Source organism: Schistocerca nitens, chromosome 6, assembly GCF_023898315.1.
Source record: "Schistocerca nitens isolate TAMUIC-IGC-003100 chromosome 6, iqSchNite1.1, whole genome shotgun sequence".
NCBI classification, from domain to species: Eukaryota; Metazoa; Arthropoda; class Insecta; order Orthoptera; family Acrididae; genus Schistocerca; species Schistocerca nitens.
In genome coordinates this window covers 583,602,728-583,622,027 of record NC_064619.1, presented here as the reverse complement: position 1 = coordinate 583,622,027, position 19,300 = coordinate 583,602,728, and the positions used below count along the sequence as shown (strand labels likewise).

The 19,300-nt window shown below is 45.3% G+C and overlaps 1 protein-coding gene across 1 annotated transcript in view; it reads left to right on the top strand.

The window, feature by feature from the left end:
* The window catches only part of LOC126263507 (trypsin delta-like), a 562,206-nt gene extending 556,711 nt beyond the window's left edge, over positions 1–5,495 (top strand). Inside the window, exon 4 of the mRNA XM_049960600.1 lies at positions 5,293–5,495. Coding sequence (XP_049816557.1) covers positions 5,293–5,397 — 105 coding nt within the window. The 3' untranslated portion in view covers positions 5,398–5,495. The remainder of the gene's footprint in view (positions 1–5,292) is intronic.
* The last annotated feature ends 13,805 nt before the right edge of the window (positions 5,496–19,300 follow it).

The following is a 19,300-nucleotide window of genomic DNA, read 5'->3' as shown; positions in this document are numbered from 1 at the left end:
TAGCCACACATTACTTCTTTCCTGGTAGTAAATAATAGGTGTACAAAGTTTGGTTGAAATTGATCCATAAGTTTGGGATGATCTTTTTACCTGCTGGTTTGCCCGTGTACGCACGTTTTACATGTACACTGAAGAAAAAATAGTCGCAACACCAAGAAATAATTAATGTAGAGTGATGAAATTTCGATCATAAATCTGTCTAGGTAACATATTCAAGTAATTAACATTGCAAGATCACAGCTTAAATCAAGCTCGCTGTAAGCTACTGCAAATGTGAAATGCTTGTACATTAATAGGTGGTGTAACCGCCTGAATGTTCAACGCAAGCATGCAGAAGTGGATAGATTGTGTTGTACAAGTGCCGGATGTTAGTGTGTGGGATGAAGTTCCATGCCTGTTGCACTTGGTCGGTCGATGATGATGATGATGATGATGTCTGATTTGTGGGGCGCTCAACTGCGCGGTCATCAGTCATCGGTCGATACAAGGACGATTAATGCTGTTGGTGGATGACGCTGGAGTTGTCGTCTGATGATGTCCCATATGTGCTCGATGGTGACAGATCTTCTGGTCGAACTGGATAAGGGAACATCTCGACACCCTGTAGAGCGTGTTGGGTCACAACAGCTGTATGTGCGCGAGAGTCATCTTTTTGGAAAATACCTCCTGCAATGGAAGCTCAGCAGTTCGAATCACAAGACTGACGTACAAATTTGCAGTCAGGGTGCATAGGATGGCCACGACATTGCTCCTGCCATCAAATTAAATAGCATCCCAGACCATAACTCCAGTGTATCTAGCACGCAGACAACTTGGTAGCTGGCCCTCAACTGGCCTCCTTAACCAACACTCGGTCATCACCGTCACCGAGGAAGAACCTCCAGCATGCCCTCCAACGAACTTTCGCTTCTCACCACTGATACTACAAATGGCGGTGGTTTGGAACCGGTGGAATGCACGCTGCAGGGATATCGGCTCGGATCTGTGCTTGAAGTAACCGATTTATAACAGTACATTGTCTCAGTCGCTTGGTGTAGTGGCAATGATTCTAGACTGTTGCTTGGAGGTTTGTGGGTTCAAAACTCACCTGAACTGAGAAATTCTAAATTCCATGTGCGTTTCGCATACACTGTAGAAGTATCCCCAACTGACAAGAATCATTGTTCTGGAATGTTCTGTAGGTGTATATAGACCGTATGTGTTCTAGCCGGAGGCAGTTCGCTCCGCGCTCTTGTATGTGCAAGTGCTGAATAAACCTTCCATAAGTGAAGTTAGTGCTCGTCATTCGTCTACTTACACCTTCTTCTATGTGACATTATTGTGGTGGAGGCGCTGGGCGTTGGAACTTGTGATACTTCACATATCGACGACACAGTGGCTCCCATCAGGATGTGAAAGAACAATTTAAAGTAGTTGATGGATTACTTTACAAGAAAAACTTTGATCCGTTTGTAAAGAGGTGGCTACCAGTGATTCCTAAACACATGCGCTTAGATGTTCTACAGAAATTCCATGACACGCCTGAGGACGGACATTCAGGATTTTTTAAGACATATGATGGGATCCGCAAGAGATTTTTCTGGCCAGGTTTATTTAGGAGTGTCCGGCACTATGTGTCGCATTGTCGAGAGTGTCAGAGGAGGAAGGCAGTTCCTCAGAAACCACCTGGCCAACTCATACCAATTCCACCAGCCGAAACGCCTTTCCAGAGTGTTGGGATTGACCTCCTCGGACGATTGCCAACGTCTGCTAGTGGCAATAGATGGATTATTGTTTGTCCTTATTATCTGATGCGATATGCCATTACAAAAGCCGTGAAAACAGCCGAAGCATTCGAGGTAGCCAAATTCATCGTATAAGATATTGCATTAAAACACGGTACAAAAAAATCGTTAATTACGGATCGACGGAAAGTTTTCAATCGAATTTTGTGACAGAGATAAACTGTCGGTGCAACATTACTCAACACATCCGCAAACTAACGGGCTTACTGAACGCCTTAATAAGACCTTGGCCGACATGTTATCGTCAATGTTGAGCAGAGCAACTGGGATGAGGTGCTACTTTCGTGACGTTTGCCTACAACACCACCAAACAAGACACCTCAGGATTTACGCCATTTTTCCTGGTGCATGGGCGTGAGGCGACGACGACGACGATGGACTCTGTGTTTTCGTTACATCCTGATGACGTGAACGACAACTACATCGGTCAGGTGTTAACCAGAGCTGAGGAAGCTCGGCAGTTAGCTCGACTCCGCACGCTGCAGACTCAAGAAATCGATCGCCGAAGGTATGACGCGAGCCACCGCCCTGTCGTCTACCAACCTGGATCTTCACTCCTGTTCGGAAGGTTGGTCTCTCTGAGAAGCTCCTCAGGCGATACTTTGTACCTTATAAGGTTCTAAGACAGTTGTCTGATGTTGCTTATGAAGTTGAACATTTCGACCCCGGCACTAGACGACGAAAGATCAGAGATACGGTCCACGTCCTTCGAATGAAGCCCTATAAGGATCCTGCAACCCAGGGTAAATTCGAAGCTCCAGTGACAGGCAACAAGCGGAAAGGGGACGAAGAACGTAGCGGCAAGGGAAGTTCTAACAAGATCACCGCCAGGGCGAACATCGGTCATCGGGAGTCAGAGTATGCAGGACCGATGACTCGTCCCCGGACTAGGAGGACCTAACACCGAGACGCTGTTCTCTTAATGAGGGAGCAATGTCGCAGAAGAAGCCGATCAGCGCAGTAGCCGAAGTCGCCGGCACGGTAGCTCAGCGTATTCGGTCAGGGAGCTGGCTGGCCTATGTAACAAAAAACTGAGTGGAAGGATCAAGAAAAGAACTTTAACGGATGTCACGTGAAGTCCGCAACGACGAAACCTAACGATCAACAACGAGCAAAAATGTAAAAAAAAATAGTGTAGTGGTTATGATACTAGACTGTTGCATGGAGGGTCTTGAGTTGAAAACTCACCTGAACAGAAGAATTTCAATTTCTGTGTTCGGTTCGAGTACACTCTAGAAGTACCCACAAATGAGAAGAATAATTTTACTGGAATGTTCTGTAGCTGTATATATACCGTATGTGTTCTAGCCGGAGGCAGTTCACTCCACACTCATGTATGTGCAAGTGCTGAATAAACCTTCATCAAGTGAAGTTAGTGTTCGTCATTCATCTACTTGTACCATCTGCTGCATGACAATACTGTGTCACTGCGGTGCCAGCTAATGCTCACATTGCTGCTGCAGATGCACTATGATGCGCCAGAGCCACACGCCGGACACGATGGTCTTCCCTCTCGCTAGTGCCACGTGGTCGTCCAGAGTCCAATCTTCTTGTGAGCGTACATTCTCGTTACCGTCGCTGCCAGCAATCATGTACAGCGGTAAAATTCTTGGCACGCCTTTCTGCGATATGGCAGAAGGAACATCCAGCTTCTCATACTCCTATTACACGACCTCATTCAAACTCAGTGGGTTCTTGATAATGGCGTCTTCGTCGCCTGATAAGTAAATTTGATCACCAGTAACTCACCACATCGTATCTCGAAGGTAACTAACGCTCACGAACATTGCACCGAGTTCTTACATAAAACCTGACTTGCATCCTCATAGTGTAGCTACTAGAGCCACTCTTACGTGACTGGCGCTAAATTTGAACGGACATCATTTTTCCGATGTAGAAACCTGCCTACCAACTTTCGTTTGTGTCGCGAAACTCCTCGATATTTCGATTATTTTTTGTGTCATTGTATTTATTCTAGTCTTATATAATTCCAGTTTCTCTTTCTTTCTCTCTCTGTTCACCTCCACCATCACCCACTCTGTCCACTTCCTCCTGCCCATCTCTCTGTCCATCAGCTCCTCCCCACTCTCTTTCTCCATCTTCTCCTCCCCAAGTTTCCGTACATCTTGTCGTCTTTGCTTGCCCAATCCATCTTGTCTACCCCTTTCGCTGTCCATATTGACCTCTTCTCTCTCTCTGACCGTATTTTCCGCCCTGTGCTTCTGTCATCTTCTCCCACTTCCTTTTTCTGGTCATCTCTGCCTCCTCTCTCTCTCTCTCTCTCTCTCTCTCTCTCTCTCTCTCTCTCTCTCTCCACCTCCTACTCTTAGCCTCCTGTATCCATTTCTCCCTGACCATCTGTCTTTCTAACTCTTTCTTCACCCTACATGAGTCCATCTCTCCTTCCCCCTCTTCGTCTGCCCGTCCCCTCCTTTTCCTTCTGCTCTCTCCACGTCATCACACCCACCCCAAAAGGAGGTTACTGGTTCTTACCTCTCACACTATTTCTTTTTAGAGAGTAAATAGTAAGTGTACAAAGTTTGGTGGAAATCAACCCATGAGCTTTTTATCTGCGACTTTGCCAGTATGTACACACTTCACATACAGGGAGACTCTTGTTAACGTTTAGAAAACCCCAAAGCGACGTAGATGACGCTGGGACAGGTAATTTAATACAAGACACATGGAGCCGCAAATGTCGGGAAGTACCTCAAAAATGGATGAGAAATGTCGATCATGTGGTGTCACCATATAACATACTCCGCCACGCGAGCATCTGTAGGGATTGGGCGTGAAGGGATGACTGAGCGACGCAGTACTTGCATTCGAACACTTTAGTAAATGTGATCTGTTGCAACCGTAGAAGTTACCAAATTATTGTCCTCCCTGTAACTTAGTAAAAGCTGTTCTTATTTTGTGTATCTTTCCTTTTGTCAGTTCCATAGTGCTCAGATCCGTTTGAACCATATGAATTCACATTGGGTCTAAGGTCTGGGAAGATGAGAACAGCTGCAAGAGATTGTTTTTGACCCTAAGACTCTTCGTACTGCATCTAAGTGATGCCATTTGTCAGTGGATGGGACAGTGTCTGGTCAGTGTCGTGTTGTTCTGATCGAGAAGTTAATTTTATATTCCTATAGCGGCGTAAGGTGATGGGATAATACAAAATAATGGCAAATTGTCGCTTACACTGTTTGTGTTCGATTTACAGGTGAACGGATCCTTCACGCTGGGTCCAAATGTACAGCTAGTGGGACTCCCGGCTGAGGGCTACGACCCTCCGAGTGGGCTGCCTGTGACGGTCAGTGGGTGGGGTTACCAGCACAGCGGCAACGGCCCGTCCATTACACTGCAGGCGGTAGACATCAACGTGGTGGACCGTGAGACATGCCGCAAAGTGTTCGTCGCTGTGAATTCCGTGACGGAACGCATGATCTGCTCTGGGGATTTCACCCATGGAGTATGCTACGGTGACTCTGGTGGGGCACTGGTCAACAACGGTACGCAGGTGGGCATCGTCTCGTGGGGGCTCACCTACTGCGAAGTCGGCATCTCCGTCCAAACCAATGTCGGCAATCTGAGGGCCTGGATCCGAGACACCGCCGGCATCTAGACTTCACCCGCTCTCCTCAGTGGATACAACGGTTTAAGTCAACAGCAGATACTATCATCCACGCATCCTTGTTAAATAAACATACGTATTTTACCGAATGCTTATATGGTGTCCTCTAAATACACTGTGGGTCATTAAAATCGCAAGACCATGAAGTACAGCAAATGACGAAATTTTGGAGATGTCTTGTGAGGAAATTATGGAGAGGCCCTGGGAGGGAATTTTGGAGATGTCGTGGGAGAGTTGCCGTATCCGGCAGCAATAATTTCTCTAACCTAGGATGGTGCTTATGGCTTTTCCATGGTTCTGCCGAACGATTAGGTAGAAAAACATACAACTACCGTTTCACCAATTCATTATGACAAATAGGTGTAGTCTGAAAAAGATATGAATGCGGCAACTGTTAAAGCCTTTTAAAAATTACTACCACAAGGAAATCTTTCTTTTAGTTTTAAGAAATAGCGTCAATGAATTGACAACTGGTATGTTAACTGACACATTCCGCTTGCTAATTCCGCAAAACAGCCAACTTCAAAACGTTTTACATTTAAAACAAACAACAACTGATAGGTAAGACACACATACCACATCATGAGCATTTAACAGTGAACACAAATCCTCCAGTTCGATACCAAACTGATGCATGCTAATGCCATGATATTCATGCCTCCACCATTAGAAATATTTTTGCTAGTAATAAGCTGACAGGCCGGCCGGAGTGGGCGAGTGGTTCTAGGTGCTACAGTCTGGAACCGTGCGACCGCTACGGTCGCAGGTTCGAATCCTGCCTCGGGCATGGATGTGTATGATGTCCCTACGTTAGTTAGGTTTAAGTAGTTCTAAGTTCAAGGGGACTGATGACCTCAGAAGTTAAGTCCCATAGTGCTCAGAGCCAATAAGCTGACACCAGTCAAAATATTTTCTTTTTTCTTCAGATCCAATGTGTTTCGGAGCTACAACTTTAAAATGTTTAAAACCTGAAAGTCTAATTGGAAAAATGCTTCTAGTTTTGAGAAATGACAGTAACAACATTGCCAGTTGGTTGTTAACCAGCATCTGCTACTAGTTGGCTCAGCAAAATCGACAACCTAAATATCAGTTTTTCTTTTAAGTTAAACACAAATACGTAGTTCAACCAGTTAGTTTTTTGTCAGGTAACCGATAGTATTTCTTTGCCGCAGCTAAGATAGCACACAGTACAATCTCCATTTCAGAACTAAACAAGTTATAAACACATTACAGACAAGATCAACGAAGGACAGTTACTAACAATATTAGGCAATTTAACCAGACCACTGCAATTTTTCTTTTCTGTTGCTAAGTCTAGCTGGGCTGCCGGCCCTCAGGTGCTGCTTATATGTGATTTCGGCAGGGACCATACTTGCTCATACACTCAGACAATAAATGGAGTGCTCCGAGGATTCTTGGAAGGCAGTTATCGTTGTAACTGCCCTGAATCCACATGGAGCAGCATAGTCACCAACAGCTGGCACCCATCCCGGCCAACGATTATCAAGTTAATCCCTGCTGCACATCCCATCGGCCATCCATTCCAGGGACCACATAAATCACGTTCTCTCCACACTCAAGTTAGGCAACATTTTCCTCAAGGAACTAACACTGCCTACATCGGCACACTCACCCTACACTCAAGATGGGCAAACATCTTCCTTAAGGAACTCGTAGTGCCAACGCTGGCACACTAATTCCACACTCAAGCTGGACGAATTCATCTCAAAAGCAGTCACAGTGCCAAAATTGGCACACTAGCTGGCCATCGATTCGAACTGAACTCAGACGATGGCTTCTTCAACATTGTCCCAAAATTCATCAATTGTATTGGCTGGTAAGTGATGACTTGCCAGTCTTTTGGCAGCCTGTGACTACGTATATCAGTGGGTGAGAGATTTAGAGAACATGGCCAAGGCAACAGTCAAAGCTGCAAGTATTGTGGTCGGTCAGGACAACAAGGGCAACATGTACTCTTACTTTGCCTTGTTGAAAAATAATGTCACAGAGGACCAGGAGATAGGGCCGGCCACTGGCCGTGGTGATAATGTTGTGCAATCTATGGCATCTCATACCATTTCGTCAAGTGATGAGCTCTACAGATCGTGTCGAAGGCGGTCTTCCTACATTCACACTTCATGGAACTTCAACACATGGATGCATCCATCATGATGCTGTACATTGAGTGAGAATTCGTCTGAAAAGACGACTTGGTACCATTTATGTGTGGAGTTTTATCGTTGGGTGCACCACTGTCAACAGTTACGAGAAGTTGTGACAACGATCTTCATATCGACTGTCCTCGATGATTCAGACGTAGGTGCCCTGTCTGGTGGGATACTTGTACTACTACATACAAAGTACGTACCCTATTTCTGACTCAAGGTAAGTAAGTGGGTCTACAATCCTGCACAGCCAAGCAACCAATACTTCTGTCGTATGGGGTCGTTGACATCCTTCATGGCACTGAGTATGGCCCTTCTGCTCCGATAGATTCCATATTAGCACCATAATCGTGGGATCCAGGCCCATGCTCTCAGCATAACGTGGAACAATGAACCACACTCTCGATAGGCTATCTTACTGCCACTGTCGAATTCAACCATGTGCTGGTAGAAGTTTTATTCTTCTTTCACCAGACACAACAACCGACGCTCAAATGCTATTTCTGCGTGAGAAACCACCTGCATAACCTTGCCTTACATACAGAATGAAGATGACGTTACTCTAATGCACTTTGTGTGATTGTGATGAAATAATAATCATTTTCATATCCAAGCATGTAGTACACTACAAGCCAGTTTGGGGTTTATTGCATGTGGCCTTCATTGTGGTGAAATTTTGATGACCACTGGTGTATGTCCAGCACTCTCGTTTCTATACATCATTCACTTATCGAACAGTAGCACGAGTCCCACCAGATGAAGCCTAAGGAGCGGATGCTTTTTACGAGCGAAACATTGTTAACCATTTTTACTTTGAGCAATATGAGAGCTGTTATTCCTTCTTGTTGGTTGTTTCTTCTACAGGTGTTAAACACATCATACCACATCATGAGCATTTAACAGTGAACACAAATCCTCCAGTTCTATAACAAACTGATGCATGCTAATGCCATGATGTTCATGCCTCCACCATTAGAAATATTTTTGCTAGTAATAAGCTGACAGGCCGGCCGGAGTGGGCGAGTGGTTCTAGGCGCTACAGTCTGGAACCGTGCGACCGCTACGGTCGCAGGTTTGAATTCTGCCTCGGGCATGGATGTGTAGATGTCCTTACGTTAGTTAGGTTTAAGTAGTTCTAAGTTCAAGGGGACTGATGACGTCAGATGTTAAGTCCCATAGTGCCCAGAGCCAATAAGCTGACACCAGTCAAAATATTTTCTTTTTTCTTCAGATCCAATGTGTTTCGGAGCTACAACTTTATTTTCAAAGACTACATTATGGTTCTGGGCGTTACACCTGCTTCAGTTAACATTTCAGCACGTAAAAATCAAATGTTGGTTTTATAAGAAAAGAGACTGAGATGAGATTAAGGAACAAATGAAGTATTATGAGGATGACTTTCACTTCGAATACTCTAAGATGTTGAAGGCTGAAATACATTATTTAGGTGAAACGTTTCAATCTGTGAGTCTAGATTGTGAGCTCACCGTAGTTGGGTTTCGACCCTTTCAACGATATAGGGTCGATACATTAACAACTACAACCATCGCGGGTTACCACAACGAGTGATTTAGCATCCCCTGTTGCAACAACAAATTTCAGTGCCGCTGAGATTTATACTCGCTGTAGTGTATCAATCAAAAGGTGTAATTAAATGAATCGACAGGTGAGTCGGATTTATCATCTGCGTTTCCGTTTCCAGAGGAATCTGCTAAGTGCCACAAATTTTGCCAAATAGTAATCCGAAAGTTGGAAGTCTCGTTCAAGAGTGAAACGCTGATGAAAGCTATAAGTTTATTTCAGCTTCATGCCACAATTACCTTGCAATAATTTCAGAACCAGTTTCATCATGGGATACAAAAAAATTCTCTTGGAACATCTTCCATACATGTCCAATTAATTTTTCCTTTACGATCATCTTATAATTATTACTGTCTACAAAAGGTGGAATCCTCGTCTGAGATTGAGGGATGATGTCTCATTAGCATTACAGACCTAATGGGAATCATTTTCGTATACATAAATACAAGAAATAAGATAAAATCAAATCTAATTACTCTGATGTGTCATCTCTTCTTTTACAAACATCATATGCATGTTAGCGAACTGTACACCTCTAATTTTTGGTCACATTTAGTTTTTCACCTACAGACATGTAAGTCATACGTTTGGGTTCATGATCAAGCAATTGTTAGTTCATGACAACCGAAGACGTGAAATGTAAAAGTCTACTGTGGTGAAATGTCAGTGAACGTTGTATGAGGTGGTGGTGGTGGTGGTGGTGCAACATCGTGGGAGAATTTGACAGAGTTGAAGGAGGGGGAGCGTTTAATGGAGAGGGGAAGGTGTATTCATGTGTCCGAAAGGGAGAAGAGAATTACGTCCGAGAAGAGAATTACGTCCAGTCATCCTTGTGAGGATACTCTATTGAAAGACTGTCATTGCTGAATGTAGACGGTAGTCAGTTTCATTCACTGTTTTTGTTCATTCGGCGTGTTACTGGGATGGAAAACGTGTTGCCTGTGTACTATTAGTGCCTGTAGTAAGTTAAGTTTTATGTTTGTGGATTTCCAGTGGCACAGTGTGAGATGTTTAGTGATGTCTGCTAGATTTTGTGTTCTATCATTTCTACTTCTCTCGCATGGTCTCATCAAAACATTTGCTAATAAGACGTTTGGTTATAACTAATAATTTCGCCACGAGTACGCAGCGTTGTTAGGATGTGGATAACCGTCTGCAAAGCTGATTTCAACAACAATTGTAGCAAAAATTTATACATACAACAACACATTAATTGCGTTTTCTCCGGGTGGAGGATTAAGGAGAGTCCCTACCTTTAGACATGTACTGCGGTATTTTTAACTGCTTACAGATCTGACCACCAAGTCTACATGGTCTTCATAAAATACATATGGATGGCGCTACACTCAGACTATCGTAAGTGTCATTGGTTATCCAGGAACCAGTAACGGTTAGACTGTGAATTTTTTGAGTACACCAAGACAATGAATAATTATCTTGAATAGCAAAATGCCGAAATGAAACAGAAGCCTAATGATCTCAAACGGCAAAGGAGAAAATCTGAAACACAAACATAAAAGCAGATTATGTTGAGAGGGGAATCAAGTTAAAGAATGTGTACACGAATTCCGGGAAGGGTTAGAAAATTCGCGGAAGGGACTGACTGGTACGTTCAAGAAAAAACAAACTGAATCACATAACAAAGTTATGACAGAACAATCCAAGCTCAACTCAGAAGTGAATGGGTTGAACTCTAAGCAAGTCAAAGATCATTGCACAGTAAAATCGCAGTCCATCAGGTGGCAGGAAAAACAAACGAGCACAGCACGGACATCGCCTTAGCCAAAAGTCGCTGTGCACAGCGTGAAAACTCACTAATTAATATGGCAGCTGACTAAATTTGAACATAGACAACAACCCACTTTATGCGAATGGATGCTAAAAGGAAAATCAGTACTACAGTACAAGAAAGATCTTGCAGCATGCTGAGTTTAACACCGAACATAACTGATGTTACTGTCTGTAGACTCAAGAGATTTGAGTTCAAATTAACTCAAAGCCAGCATTCAGTCGCCTTTATCCGCCAATTCAAGCATGCTTTCTCGGCATTGCAATCCGAGAACACTAGGTGTGTATCAATCTGTAAGACAATGACGGACGTGAGGCATAAGAGTAGCTGACAGTTGCTGAAATTTTGGTCTGTCGAACAATAATGAGCAGTGAAGTCAAACTTATTGACTCCGTCGCAGTACTACCGTAGTTACAGTACTATTCGGGAATTTTTGCAGAGGTACTGGTACCGCAACATGTGTATGTATGAGTCTGTCAAAGACAAGGACCTAATGATCTGATACAGCGACAGTCATTGACTGTTCGCGAGAGACTGTTGCTAACAAGATGCAAAGGCGTCAAACACGTATTTCTTATTGTCGATCGAACTGATGCTCTCGAGTCCAGAAGAAGACGGTCTAGCTTGGACGCTAGAAACTGAGACAATGAAGCGCCCTGAAATGAAAATCGTGAAGAAAGGATCGTCAGGAAACTGATTCAGTAGAATGATCACAGCGAACCAAGAGGGTAATTCACTATACGGAAGGAGTAGAAATATCGTACGAAGCGAGTTTCAGAGGAATGACGACTGTGAGATTTACGATCAATTGTCACAATGTAGGAGAAATAGTGAGACAGTTTCACACAAGGATTTGTAGGAAAATTGATTCTATTTTCGGTTACGGCCGTCCCCAAAAATTAATGTACGGTAATAAAGTCATATATAGCATTCCAAACCATACACGTAAACAACGGATAAGCCATAATGAAAGGCATGTTATGGGAAGACGAACAGTGTACTTAGACTCCAATTAAACCGATTGCTACAGCAGGAGTATCAGAGCTAACGTTGACATTACATTGGATTCTGGCTGCGTAATTACAAAAACATTATTTAAAGAGCTTAATGATTCAGTAAATACACTGAGAAGTGTCTCGTTTTGTGGCAAAGTATGTGGGGCACTTCCACTGAACTTCTGCCCCGCAATGTTCTATGACACCGAACCACCTAAGATAACACTATTGTGAAATTAAACGTATTGAGATGTATCCGCGCAAATGACTATATGGATCCCTAGTAGTGAAACTGACGTAGATACAATGTATAATGCTCAAAATAAAAAACCTGCTCTTATTTCCCTCGAAAATGAATCAAGTTAATAAATGGCCAAGGAATGGTCTGACTAGAAGTAAAGGATGGCATTGAAGATAACGACCTCCTATTGCCAGGCGTAGGGCAGCAGCCCGACGTGGCATGGACTCAACAAGCCATTGGAAGTCCTCTGCAGAAACACAGGGCCATGCTGCCTCTACAGCTGCCCATAGTTGCGAAAGTGTTGCCAGTGCAGGATTTTGTGCTCAAACTAACCTCTCGATTATGTCTCCTTAACTGTTCCATGAAAGTAATGTCTGGCGATCTGGGTGGCCAAATAATTCGCTCGAATAATCCAGAATGTTCTTCAAACCAATCGTGAACAATCGTGGTCCAGTGACATGGCGAACAGTCGTCCACAAAAATCCCATCTTTTATTGGGTACACGCAAGTTCATGAATGGCAGCAAATGGTTTCCAAGTATCGGAACACAGCCATTTCCAGTTAAGGGGAGGTTTATTATCTTTGGCCCGAAAAAACATGGATTCCGGAAACAGAGATCATGTGAGACCCAACTCACTTTATTTGTTCATGAGACCCAGAAAATAATAGATACAGTATCCCAGGTAGATACCATTTTCCTAACTTCCCGAAGGCGTTCGATACTGTTCCGCACTGTCTCCTGATACACAAAGTAAGAGCCTACGGAATATCAGACCAGCTGTGTGGCTGGATTGAAGAGTTTTTAGCAAACAGAACACAGCATATTGTTCTCAATGGATAGACGTCTACAGACGTTAAAGTAACCTCTGGCGTGCCACAGGGGAGTGTTATGGGACCATTGCTTTTCACAATATATATAAATGACCTAGTAGATAGTGTCGGAAGTTCCATGCGGCTTTTCGCGGATGATGCTGTAGTATACAGAGAAGTTGCAGCATTAGAAAATTGTAGCGAAATGCAGGAAGATCTGCGGCGCATAGGCACTTGGTCCAGGGAGTGGCAACTGACCCTTACCGTAGACAAATGTAATGTATTGCGAATACATAGAAAGAAGGATCATTTACTGTCTGATTATATGATAGCGGAACAGACACTAATAGCAGCTACTTCTGTAAAATATCTGGGGGTATGCGTACGGAACGATTTGAAGTGGAATGATCATATAAAATTAATTGTTGGTAAGGCGGGTCCCAGGTTGACATTCATTGGGGAACCCTAAGAAAATGTAGTCCATTAACAAAGGCGGTGGCATACAAAACAATCGTTCGACCTATACTTCAGTATTGCTCATTAGTGTGGGATCCGTACCGGGTCGGGTTGACAGAGGAGATATAGAAGATCCAAAGAAGAGCGGCGCGTTTCGTCACATTGTTATTTGGTAAGCGTGATAGCGTTACAGAGATGTTTAGCAAACTCAAGTGGCAGACTCTGCAAGAGAGGCGCACTGCATCGCGGTGTAGCTTGCTGTCCAGGTTTCGAGAGGGTACGTTTCTGGATGAGGTATCGAATATATTGCTTCTCCCTACTTATACCTCCCGAGGAGATCACGAATGTAAAATTAGAGAGATTAGAGCGCGCACGGAGGCTTTCCGGCAGTCGTTCTTCCCGCGAACCATACGCGACTGGAAAGGGAGGTAGTGACAGTGGCACGTAAAGTGCCCTCCTCCACACACCGTTGAGTGGCTTGCGGAGTATAAATGTAGATGTGGATGTAAAAAGAGTGTTCTTTGAGACTTTTTTTCGGGGTGTGTTATAGATATCAATTTCAAGTTTGGTTAAAATGTTTATTGATGTTACCTCTATTTCTTGGACCGGAAATGTCGAAAAGCAAAGGCGGAAGTGTCGTCGGAACGAAACAAAATTTCGATGTAGACCTCCACGCGCGGTATGTCACAGGTCAGCCGGCTCGTTTGAAATCAAAATTGAGTTGACCTTAACGAAGTACATAACATTCTTTAGGGGTTGTAGCTCGCGTAAGTTATTTGGATAATAGGAAACAAAATGGCGCCCATTTGAAAAAAATTGGATTTTTCATCTATTTTTCGACTTCGTCGGCCAAGTTAAAATATTTATAGTTGTTGCATCGGAATAAAAGTGGTACAACTCCTAGACAATTTAGTTAGCTTCGTCGGAAACAAAGAATCATGCCAATCGGTTCAGTAGATTTGAAGTTACCATACCGAGAGATAAAAGTAACGTCATTTCGAGACAAACGCGTTTGAAATTTTGACTACATATAAACACCATATTATGCAACGTACGTTCAATCTGCTATTCCGCGTCCATAAACTAGTCCTTCCTCTTCGTCATAGAAGGCGTTGTGCTCGATCTGGGCCATCCTGCGCTGTTCCAGAGCCGCTCGTACGGCCGGTGACAAGCGGTTTTCGGCCACTTGAATCCGGTGGTCGTTCGAATGCTTGGTAAACTGCGCGAATAGAGTCCCAGGGCGACGTCCATCGTTGTCATGGTCTTCATAATTGCTGAATACCCTTCGTTGAAGCTGTTCACTGCTAGGAAAGTCGCAACCTCTACAGTCTTCGCACCAGAATGCAAATGCCTGGAGTCTAACTTCCAAACACACGCGTTCAAAGTTTCATTTGAATTTTGTGTGTTTCCTCCCAAACACCGGTACAATAACTCTTTCTTCGAAAGAAAAAAAACTGGTGCATTTCTTTGTTCAACATCGAACAACATTCGTTTCGTATTCGGAACAACCGTTTCAGGGGTGGTTTCTAAACACTTTTATGGATCCAAAAATGCAGTTTTTAAAACATCGATTTTTTGAACAGAAAGATAATATACCTCCACTTAATTACAGGTTCAGTTGGGCCAGAGGACCCAGTCTATTGTATGTAAACACAATCCACAGCATTATACAGCCACCACCGGCTTGCGCGGTGCCCTTTTAACAACTACGATCCATACCTTCGTGGCGTCTGCTTCACACTCAGACCAACTGTTGTGAATTGGCAAGACAGCCAACCCACTACGAGAGGAAGCCGAAAGGCACGCGTTTTAGCTCACGCAGGCTGGCGTGAGGTCTGGAACAGGTCAAGGAAATGAGACTAGCTAAATACGTACGTAGCTGCTGAAGTACTTAACTTTAATCCATAAATGGTGAACATCGCTCTTGACGGTACATGTTTTACAGCATCAATAGTAACTGGCAATGGCGCCTTGCTAGGTCGTAGCAAATGACGTAGCTGAAGGCTATGCTAACTATCGTCTCGGCAAATGAGAGCGTATTTTGTCAGTGAATCATCGCTAGCAAAGTCGGCTGTCCAACTGGGGCGAGTGCTAGGAAGTCTCTCTAGACCTGCCGTGTGGCGGCGCTCGCTCTGCAATCACCGATAGTGGCGACACGCGGGTCCGACGTACACCAACGGACCGCGGCCGATTTAAAGGCTACCACTTAGCAAGTGTGGTGTCTGGCGGTGACACCACATTCCTCCCCCGCAAATCGGCGGACGGTTGTGGCATAAGGCTTCCGCCCGCCGTGGGGAGGACCCCATGTTGACGTATGCGACGAGGTGGGGAGCCTAACAACAGGCGAGGCTGTGCCACCCGCACCCTGCCATTCGGTCCGAGGGAAGCTAGGAAACGCCTGAAAACCTGCTCCAGGCTGCACGCCAACATGCGGTGTATGTGCCCGCAGAGAGACAGGAGGGGCCGAAGGGTCGACCTCCATCGGGCCGGGGCACCCGACGGGCGAAGACGCCATATGATCCGGAGAGGGCAAGAGGTCCATGTCGAAGGACGACTGGTCACGGGAAGCGATCGGCGGCGCGTGACCCAGGGAGGCGCCCGGTGGTTCCAGCGACGCGTCGACTGTGGGCGTCGCCGGCGGGAGAACAGGCGGCGGCGGCGTTGGCGGCGGCGCGTCGCCATGGGGCAAAATGGAAGGCAGCGTCGGTAACACCTCGGGCTGAGGCGAGCCAGTAGATGGGTCCCCAGGGCGCTGACCGGACGGCACCGTCGCTGAAAGCAGACGGGGAGCGGCAGATCCCGTGCGACGACAGAGGCGCAGCTGGTTGAGATGCCGGCGCACCTCACCAGAGGCCCCCAAAACCAGATACATAGCGCGGCCGAGGCAGCGAAGAATGCGCCCTTCAAGCCAACGCCGTGAACCTCGATAGTTGCGATAGTATACAATGTCGCCTGGGGCAAAAGCAGGTGTCTGCCGCTGCACAGGAACCTGATGCGGCGGATGTAGCAAAGACATCAAGGTTCGATGAGGGCGACCGTGGAGCAACTCAGCCGGCGAGCGACCATCTCGGGGCTGAGAGCGATACGAGGACAAAAAGAGCAATAATGCGTCCTCCCGAGAATGCGACTCTTTTAACTTCAACATCTGTGACTTGAAAGTCCGGACCAATCGTTCAGCGGCACCGTTTGACTGTGGCGAAAACGGCGCGGACGTCAGATGTTGAATACCATTGGCCTTGCAGAATGACTGAAATTCTGCGGACATGAATTGTGGGCCATTGTAGGAAACAATAGTCTGTGGAAGACCTTCAACGCAAAAGATAGCGGATAACGCTTGGATGGCGGCAGATGACGTCGTGGAAGACATCCGGACAACAAAAGGAAAGTTACTGAATGAATCTACCACAACCAACCATCGAGCATTCCAGAATGGACCAGCAAAAACGATGTGTAAGCGTTGCCAAGGGGAAGTGGCTGTTGGCCATGCAAAGAATTTCCGCGGTGGTGCCGATTGTTGTTCGGCACACGCCATGCAAGAAGAGCACATATTACTAATCGCAGCATCGATTCTGAACAAAGTACAGTGCTGACGAGCAAGTTGTTTCGTTCTCACTATACCCCAATGTCCTTGGTGGAGAAGCCGTAAGATAGAGGACTGTAACGAACGTGGGACCACGACCCTGGACTGATCATTATCAGAACGCAACAGCTAAACACCATGTCGTACAAAAAGTCTCTCCTTGTGAGCAAAAAATCGGCGAACCAACGGATCCCCGAGCCGTGACTTTGACAAGGGCCATTGCGTAGCAACAAAACGCAGAACGGTAGCAAGGACAGGGTCGGCAGCTGTGGCTGTAGCTACACGACGAAAATCAATCGGAAACGATTGGACCACGTCATCGGTTTCCAAATCAATGAACATGCAAGCAAGTTTGGAGGAATCGAATGCTCTACCCTCAGCAACAGGCAAACGGGACAACGCATCGGCGTTTCCGTGCTTAGCAGTGGACCGATACAAGATATCGTAGCGGTACTGCGAGAGGATAATAGACCAGCGAATGAATTTCTGCGCTGTACGTGGAGGTAGAGGCTTGGTCGGATGAAAAAGCGATGTCAAAGGTTTGTGGTCTGTGATGATGGTAAAGTGACGACCATACAAGAAATCATGAAACTTTGTAACACCAAATACGAGAGCCAATGCTTCTTTCTCGATCTGTGAATAATTTCTTTGTGCAGACGGGAGCAATTTGGACGCAAATGCAATAGGGCGATCGTGCGAACCATCTTTGTGCGCAAGCACAGCACCGATCCCGAAATCCGATGCACCCACCATCAACAAAAGTGGCTTCCGGGGATCGAATGGCGTAAGGCAAGTATTGGATAGCAACGACGATTTCAACTGGCGAAAGGCGCATTCGCATTCCGTCGTCCAGACGAACGGAACACCTTTACGGCGTAAGCGATGAAGCGGAGCTGAAATGGAAGTGGCGTGTGGGATATATTTATTATAGTAATTTATTTTTCCCAGCACACTCTGTAGGTGCTTCAAATTCTGCGGCGAAGTCAAGTCTTATATGGCACGGAGGTGCTCTGGACTGGGATGTATGCCTTGGGCGTTGAGTACATGTCCCAGATAGGGTAACTCACGAGCAAAAAACACACATTTGTCCTTCCGCAAGCGAAGACCAGTTTGTCACAAGACCTGAAATAATGTTCTGAGGTTGGCTAAATGTTCTTCTTCCGTCTTTCTGGAGATCACAGTATCATCCAGGTAGTTTGCTGCAGTAGGGACCGACGCATAAACAGTTTGTAGATATTGCTGAAACAATGCAGGGGCGGATGCACACCCGAATGGCAGTCGGTTGAATCGATACAAACCAAGATGCGTGTTAACCACCAAAACGCACTGGGAGTCTTCGTCCACCGGTATTTGCAAGTACGCATCTGCTAGGTCCAACTTCGAAAAATATTTACCCGGGCACAGTTTGTCAAAAAGATCTTCCGGGCGGGGTAAAGGAAAAGTTGCATTCACTTGTTGTGGATTCACTGTTGCCTTGATGTCCACGCAAAGTCTCAATTTTCCGGAAGGTTTTTGCAAAATTACTAAGGGTGATGCCCAGAGAGAAGCCTGCACACGTTCAATTACACCTTGTGATTCCAAATAGTGTAATGTTTTTGCGACCTCATCACGCAATGCGTGGGGAACATTGCGCGCTCTGACAAATTTCGGTTGTGCGTTTACTTTCATTTCCAAATGTGCTTTATAGTTCTTAGCGCAACCAAGGCCCGGTGCAAAAATGTCTGCAAATTCGTCACATACATTAGAAACACTGTCTGAAGGCACAGTCTGGTTCACTGATAGGACCTGATTGACTATAGACAAGTTAAACAACTGAAACAAATCGAAACCAAACAAGTTCACTGCAGAAGAAGAACGAAGGACGTAAAATGACACAACTTTTGTTTGTCCTTTGTATGTTGCAAGAAGGCTGCAGTGTCCTAACACAGGGATCGCCTGTCCTGAATAACTACTTAACTTAACATTTGCAGCATGCAATGGAGGTGTGTCCAGCTGTTTGTACGTGTCGTGAATTATCAGTGAAACTGCAGCTCCGGTATCAAGCTGGAACGGTATCACTTTGCCGTTAATGTCCAAATCTACAAAAAGTTTATTGTCCTGCTGAGGACAAGAGTGACTGTCTCGTGCAACGTGAACTGACACTGGTACAAAATCACTTGCGACTTGACGGGAGTTCCGGCGATGTCGACGCACACTTTTTGTGGGACAAACACAGTCACTGTTAGAGAGAGTGGCACTGAGCGGAGTGGAATGAACTACATGACTTTCCATGGGCGA